General features: G+C 32.9%; 1 protein-coding gene and 1 long non-coding RNA gene across 2 annotated transcripts; one reads left to right on the forward strand and one right to left on the reverse strand.

Moving 5' to 3' along the window:
- The first annotated feature begins 500 nt into the window (after positions 1–500).
- On the forward strand, positions 501–5,628 carry LOC133794394 (putative leucine-rich repeat receptor-like protein kinase At2g19210). Its single transcript, XM_062231616.1, has 13 exons — positions 501–675; positions 762–1,323; positions 1,456–1,958; positions 2,164–2,296; positions 2,384–2,455; positions 2,570–2,641; positions 2,742–2,822; positions 2,950–3,146; positions 3,629–3,840; positions 3,964–4,090; positions 4,271–4,333; positions 4,695–4,905; positions 4,991–5,628. Exons 1-13 carry the CDS (start codon positions 582–584, stop codon positions 5,409–5,411), a joined length of 2,748 nt encoding a protein of 915 aa, XP_062087600.1. The 5' UTR covers positions 501–581; the 3' UTR covers positions 5,412–5,628.
- A 1,582-nt stretch (positions 5,629–7,210) lies between these two features.
- On the reverse strand, positions 7,211–7,692 carry LOC133793469 (uncharacterized). The gene is made up of 3 exons (XR_009874835.1): positions 7,500–7,692; positions 7,335–7,430; positions 7,211–7,258 (listed from the first exon to the last, which is right to left on the reverse strand). It is a non-coding gene; the product is annotated as an uncharacterized LOC133793469 (long non-coding RNA).
- Positions 7,693–7,966: the final 274 nt, after the last annotated feature.

Below are 7,966 nucleotides of genomic sequence, written 5' to 3' on the forward strand. Positions count from 1 at the left end.
TGTCTCATTTGAAAGGTTGACGTTGAATCAACTCACTCCAAGAAAAACAAAGACGAAGACAAAGTCAGTCAATTGATGGATCTTATTTAAAAATAAAATATATACTTTAAAGTTTGAAAAATAACTCATCTAAATAAAAATAAGTAAATAAAAATTTTGTTGTTTGACAACCTAATTTCTGAGAAATTAATTTGATGATCGAAATTCTTGAATTTTAAAAATAATAGTTATTGATGATCGAAATTCTTGAGTTTTTTTTTTAAAATAATAAAATATAAATATATATGTGCTATATTAAGTTTTTTTCTAAGAGTTTATGTTGTCTTTTAATTAAAAACTAAAAAAAAAATGAAATTTCCTCACAATGCCTTTCCCCAAACAACTTCGTTAGAAATTTCAATTTAATCGCGGGTAACACGGCATCATAAGAAGAAATTGTTTTTTTTTTCTCTTTAATATATGTAAACCCAGTTTTGCCCCTCGCATAACGTAATAAAAACCTGAATGTTATATATTATCACTAATACCTGAGTCCCTGTGATTTTTCATTTGCAATACATGCATATGCTATTGTTGGAAACATGGTTTTCTCTAAGCATTTTCTCGTTCCGATTTTATTGCTGCAGGGAGCTTTGATTATTTTCCCACATTTGGTTCGACCTCAGGATCTATCAGGTATATAATAATGATATATACGCCTATGTATAGTAAAGATTATTATAAATTAATAAAATATATATTTATATATTATATGTTTTCAGGTTTCATCAGTATAGATTGTGGAAGTTCAGAGATGTCGAATTACATAAACAAAACAATGGGCATAAATATGAGCTACTTTTCAGATCAACACTTCACAGACAGCGGTGAAAAGAAAGAGATATCCCAAGACTACAAGGAGCAAATGGCTAACGAACCGCAGCTTTGGAATGTCCGAAGCTTCCCAAATGGTACTAGAAACTGTTACACTGTGAAACCAACACGAGACCAAGGCACCAAGTATTTGATCCGAGCAACCTTCTTGTATGGAAACTATGACAACATAGAACGATCCCCAACTTTCGATTTGTATATCGGAGCTGACCTTTGGGGTACAGTGGCAATTAAAGATGCATGGACTCCAATACACACTGAAATCATACATGTCCTTTCATCAGATCACTTTCATGTTTGTCTAGTAAACACACGTGGCGGAACTCCATTCATAACAGTATTGGAGCTAAGGCCTCTAGGAAACGAAATTTATGAGACAAAAAATGGCACGTTCCTAAGACTCTATAATCGCGCTGATTTTTCATCATCAACAGATAAAGAAATGTTGAGGTTATTCCTCATTCGCATGCTAGCTCTTACGACTATTATTAACTAATTAATTTGCTGATTATGTGTATATATATATATTAATTAGTGTATGTACGAAAAGGTATATTGATTATTAACCTATTTTTTTAATAGGTACAAGGACGATGCTTATGATCGTTTGTGGAGATCCTGCGGGAGAAACCAGTGGAAGCCTTTCTTAACTACTTCTCTTACTGATGTAAACTCTATCAAAAATGGAAAGTACCAAATACCGTTCACCGTCATGAACACTGCATACACTCGAGACAGAAATAGCACTGATGACATTATAATTGAATGGGATATCAGCAGCAGACCCACCGAAAGGTATTTCCTCTACTTTCATTTTGCAGAACTCGAACAGCTCGACGAGACCGAAACAAGAGAATTCAACATCTACGTTAATAATAATTTGTGGTACAAAAACGAGGTTCCCAAATACTTGGTCCAAAATACAATACAGAGCACCATTAATGGCACAGAAGTTGAAGGTGGAGTACCGAAACTGAGAATTTTGTTCAGAAAAACCGAAAAGTCAACTCTTCCGCCTCTTATAAATGCCATAGAGGTTTACGTGCAAAAGGAGCTCTCTCTAAAGGAAACCAACCAAATGGATGGTATGATTCTACATGTGTTATGAATGATGCTTAATTAAGCTGGACAGTTATTTTTAATTAATTAGTGGGATCATATAATATAATTTTTTATGAGGAGTTAATATATACCAATTAAATATATATATATTCTCACAAACATGCTATATATTTTTCACATTAATTTTTTTAATCCCTTATATATTTTTATATAACTCATCGATTCCAGCAAAAGCTATCTGGAATATCAAGGCCGTATATGAATTAAAGAGAAACTGGCAAGGAGATCCTTGTACCCCTAACGATTTCACGTGGGATGGCCTTGAGTGTGATTCCAATAATTCGCCTAACATTGTATCTTTGTAAGTCTTTTTTACATTTAATAAAAATTGTCATATCAAGGTTTTGTTCCAACTCTCTATTGACACGTTATTTGAAAATTAATGCAGGAATTTGTCGTCATGTGGACTAAAGGGAGAAATTGCTTCTTCCATTGCCAATCTGACTATGTTAAAGCATCTGTAATTAATTATCTCAATCACCACTCATGATATTCCACATTATAATAACAGAAATTCATATTATAATCAATTGTTTTATAATTACTACTTATTAGAGCATTTCGATCATTGTAGGGACTTATCAAACAACAGCCTGAGTGGGACCGTGCCTGAATTTTTGGCTCAACTTTCATCCTTGATAATTTTGCAAGTTTCTGATATCTGGAATTCACTTTCAAAATTTACTTCACAGATGTGGTGAAAAATCTAAAATTACTTGTTTTATCCTCCCTTTTAATTTTCACAGAAACCTTAAAGGAAACAACCTCACAGGCTCAATCCCAGACGCACTCCTTGAAAGATCGAAGAATAATCAATTATATTTAAGGTGCCTTTGTCTGTTAAGAATCAATTTTAAGTTTTCTTAAAATTAAAATAAATAAAAATGTTGCCAAAGTATTTTTAATTTAATCCCCGCAATTGCTAAATTAATTCACTTTATATCTTCTCAATAGCTTTGATACAAACCTGGTCAGCAGTAGTCCATCTCCATGCTCATTATCGGGGTCGTCGTGCGGAAAGAAACAAAAGTTTGTTGTCCCACTCGTTGCTTCACTCGGCGGATCACTTTTTATCTTATTTATTATTGGGGCTATAATTTGTATCCTTAAAAGAAGATCAAGACAGCCACAGGCCCCTAAAGATTTTAGAGGTTAGAAAATTCTAGAATATCCTGTTTTATTTTTAGATTTTAATCTGTAACTTATTTTGAAAATGTGCTAAGAAAAAGAATCTAGAGTGGGACTCTTTATTTCGATTTTTTAGACGGTATAAAAAGATAAAAAATCATAAACAAGAAAAAAAAAACATATTTATGAAGAACATATATGTTTATAGCTCATATATTTATATTTGTTTATAACTACACCCTATATATTTTCTTTATTAGGCTTGAATATTGTTCACTTTTTTAATATAAAAAATAAAATAAAATTATACATGTCATTTTATTAAATATGAAAAATTAAAAATTTATATTTTCTCAATAAAATAAATAATTAAAAAACATTAATATTTACTATATATGATCTCAAATATAAATTTACGAAAAATTAAAGTTTTTTTGTTTTTTGATATTTTCTTAAAATTATATTTCCATCGATAAAATGTTGATCTTTACATTTGTTGATGCAGAGTCCAATGGAGGAGAGAATGATGACCCAATTCTCTCAAAGAAGCAAGAATTTACGTACTCGGAGATTCAAAGAATAACCAACAACTTTGAGAGGATAATCGGTGAAGGGGGATTTGGAAAGGTTTACTACGGCAACTTAAAAGGCAATGAAGTTGCAGTGAAGATGCTCTCTCCCTCCTCACTCCAAGGGCATCAACAATTTCATGCAGAGGCAAAATATTATTCTAATTCTCTACACATATATAGCTATTTAATGATATATATATATATGCAAATATATTTATATATATATATCGAAACTAATATGTATCTTGTTCACTTATGTATTATACAGCTTAAGCTACTTTTGAGAGTTCATCATAGAAATTTGACTACTCTCGTTGGATATTGCAATGAGAAGGATCATATTGGACTCCTCTACGAATACATGGCCATGGGAAACTTAAGATCGTTACTTTTGGGTCTGTATTAAATTGTTCATACATATTAATATTTAGCCAATTTAATGTAAACTTTGGCCCTAAATTTATTAGCTTTCTCTTTACATGATAATTTAGACAAGATATAATTAATGCTGATCGATCAATTTATGTTTAATTAATTAACATCATTAATACTTTTTTTTTTTTATGAATGTCTAGGTAGAAGTCCCAGCATCTTAAGTTGGGAAGACAGACTTCGGATAGCAATAGACACAGCGCAGGGTTAGTAATGATAACAACATATATATTATTATATGGCTTAAGATTTTGTCTAAACGGACCGTACCATTTTGAATTCTTTATATGTACTTGAGTTCCAATTTTATGTACCAAAGTTAATATATAGTTTATATATTTCAATCCATAATTTATCTAGAACTTATGATAATTAATTATATATTTATTATAAAATATATATATCAATAATCAATCCAGATTATTGATTGTGAACAAAATTTGAGTCGTTATTATTATTATTATTATTATTTAAAATAAAATCTAAATGTACACAGACACACACGGATTTATATATATATATATATAAATTCCTGTAATTGACTGCTCTTTAACTACTTGCCGACAGGACTTGAGTACTTGCACAACGGTTGCAAGCCGCCAATAATTCACAGAGATGTGAAGTCGACAAATATTTTGTTGAATGAAAAGTTCCAAGCTAAGCTAGGTGATTTTGGCGTGTCCAAGATTTTCTCGTACGAGGGTGACAAACAAGGTGTTAGTGGCGCTTTTGGCGTGTCCACAAATGTTGTTGGTACTCCTGGGTATCTCGACCCTGAGTAAGTACTAAGTTATTTTTTAATATTTTTATAAATATATACATAATATAAATATATTTTTATATGTTGATTTCTTCACATGTAGGTATTATGCATCAAACTGGCTTAATGAGAAAAGTGATGTTTTCAGTTTCGGAGTTGTTTTATTGGAGTTAATCACAGCTCGACCCGTATTAACAAAAACGAGAGAGAATGCTCACATATGTCAATGGGTTGGTTCGAAGCTTGTAAATGGAGATATTGAAAACATCATCGATCCAAAATTGGAAGGGTTCTTTTGTATTAATACTGTTTGGAAAGCTATTGAAATAGCAATGGCTTGTGTCTCAAAAACTTCCACCAATAGGCCAACTATGATTCGCGTAGCAATTGAATTGAAGGAGTGTTTGACAGCAGAGTTAACCTGGAAGAACAATGGTGGTGAGGTTGAACCAAAAGATTATTTGTCGGTGGAAATGATCAACAACAATATGGCTTTAGAACAACTTACTCCTCTAGCTAGGTAGTACTCGAAAAAATAGATGTTATAATAAGGTTAATGTGATCAACCACAAGATATATGGCTGGTATTTAATCATGCTTTTTAGGTATCTATACCTATTTTTTAAGTACATTTTGTACTTAATTGACTCTATATTATGCGCTATTAATTCCAAAAATTTATTTACCAACTCATTGATATGATTCACTATCTATATAATTGCATGTGGGAATTTCATATTCTGTCGCACATTTTTTGCCACATAATTAACATTTCATCCATTTCCTCCTTTAAAATCTGCTTTCTCTTATACATACTAATGGTCAATACTGCCATCCGCATACCACTATTGATGGTGTTTTGCGTATCACTACAAAAAAAAGGTTCAATACCGAGAACATTATACCGACAACATGTCCTCGGTATAGACATTTCATATGCGCGGGACATTTTCGCGGTTCTGAATAGGTTTAGTTGCTATACCGAGAACCTATACCGAGAACATGTTCTCGGTATAGGGTTTATAAATATCCCCCTCACACTACAAGAAAACAAGCCATTACCGGCGGAGAAAACCGCCGGCAATAGTCAAGAAACCCGCCGGTAAAAGTATTACCGGCGGTTGCCGCCGGCAATAATCCGCCGGTAAAAACCGGTCGGTAAAAGTCATTATTACCGGCGGAACTAGCCTCCCGCCGGTAATAATATTATTACCGGCGGATCATTACCGGCGGATCTCGCCGGCAATAATTTGGTCAGAATTCACGTCTGACCCATTAATACCGGCGGTCTCCGCCGGCAATAATCCGCCGGTAATAATAAAATATATTTTAAAAAAATAATTAATTTTTATAAATTATATATAATTAATATTAAGTAACTAAACTTATAATTAAAAAAATTTAAAAATAAAATCAATATTATTTATATTAATAACCAAATTAAAAATACAACTTTAAAATACTAAAATTATCTTTTCAAAAAAAAAAAACATACACTTAAATTTAATAGTAAATAATAAAACCTAAACTAATTATTATTGTCTTCATCAAAATGTTCATTTAAAAAATCTTCAATATTCGTGCTTCGACTCAGACCTTCATGAGACTGTGGTGCTGGCAGCGAAGGATAATATGGTCGAGGCTGTGGACGAATCAAAGGAGACTGCTGTTGTTGTTGATTCGGAGAAGTGTAGTACTGCTGATTATAAACGGGCTGCTGTGTCGATCCTCCATAATGAGGATATACCGGCTGCTGCTGCATGAACGGCCCAAATTGACCATACATATGTTGTTGTTGCTGCTGCTGCGGTAATCCTCCAAACTGACTTCCCATAGGTTGTGTCTGAGGAAACTGGGAAGAAAGTCCAAACATATAATTAAAAAGTGGCGATTGAGAGGAACCACCAGATATGTTTGGAGAATTTTGTTGTGGTTGCTGTGGCATCGACGACGTCCCCGGGCTTTGATTAGACGTACTACCTTGTTGTTGAGAAGGTAAGAACTGCTGCAATAAACTTTCATAGCGTGGGTCATGGAGAGAAGAATCAGTCTGAAAATTTCCTGACTCGACTTTATCACGCATCTTAACCCACATCTCAGCCAAAACTCCCATCATCTCTGGAGTCACATTAGTAGGAACTTGTGACTGATTTTGGCTTGGACTTTGACTTGTGGAGCTAGATGCTGATTTCTTCCCTTTGCCTTTAGGCCTGTATCCCACTCCTATTTGATAATCAGACCTCGAGCCAAGAATTTTATCCATAACCTGATACTGTATTGATTTAGCAGTAGAACCTTCACTAGAAGCAGATTCAGAACTTGACCGACTACTTTGAATATTTTGCCTCTCCATCTCTTGGGTCATTTGTTCCTGCCAAAAGAAAATGTTAAAAAACCAATATTACTATAATTTAAGATCAATAAAGAAAGAAAAAACTTTAACTTACATGTAGTTCTTTGCAAGTTTCGCTAACCCAAGTCTTCGTAGATTTTTTTATATGAGTATCTTTCCAAGCATCAATAGCATGCTCATCAGGTTCATCCTACAAAATAATAGTGTTAGTTTAATTAATAATATAATAATATCAAATAAAGTTAAGTATTTTACTTACATATTCGTTACGGATCGCTGCCATTGATTTAGAGCCTTGCGTCGACAAATACTTCATTTCCTTTCTATTTTTCTTGTTCTGCGTGGATCGCGCTATAAACTTTGGGCTCAGAAACAAATCGACGATTTCTTTCCAGCTCTCCTTCGAGCACAAGTCAGGAATAGCATTGAGAGCACTATCCAAATCATTCAGATTTCCAGAATAATATTTTTGGAAATGAGAATGCCTAATATTCTTTCTCTCTGAATATCTTTTGCGCATCTCCGTATACAGAGTTCCCATAACTCTTTCAGGTTCTGGATGCCCATCGATATTATAGTAATACTAAAACAAAAATTGTTAGTTTAAATTTTTATAGACTAAAATGTATAATATAAAAAAATTAGGTATTTTTTTTTACCTTCATCTTTTGAACGACCTGGTCTTTATATTGCTGAGGAACATCTTTAAAATCTAAATAATGTCCC

This window comes from Humulus lupulus, chromosome 8, assembly GCF_963169125.1.
Source record: "Humulus lupulus chromosome 8, drHumLupu1.1, whole genome shotgun sequence".
NCBI lineage: Eukaryota > Viridiplantae > Streptophyta > Magnoliopsida > Rosales > Cannabaceae > Humulus > Humulus lupulus.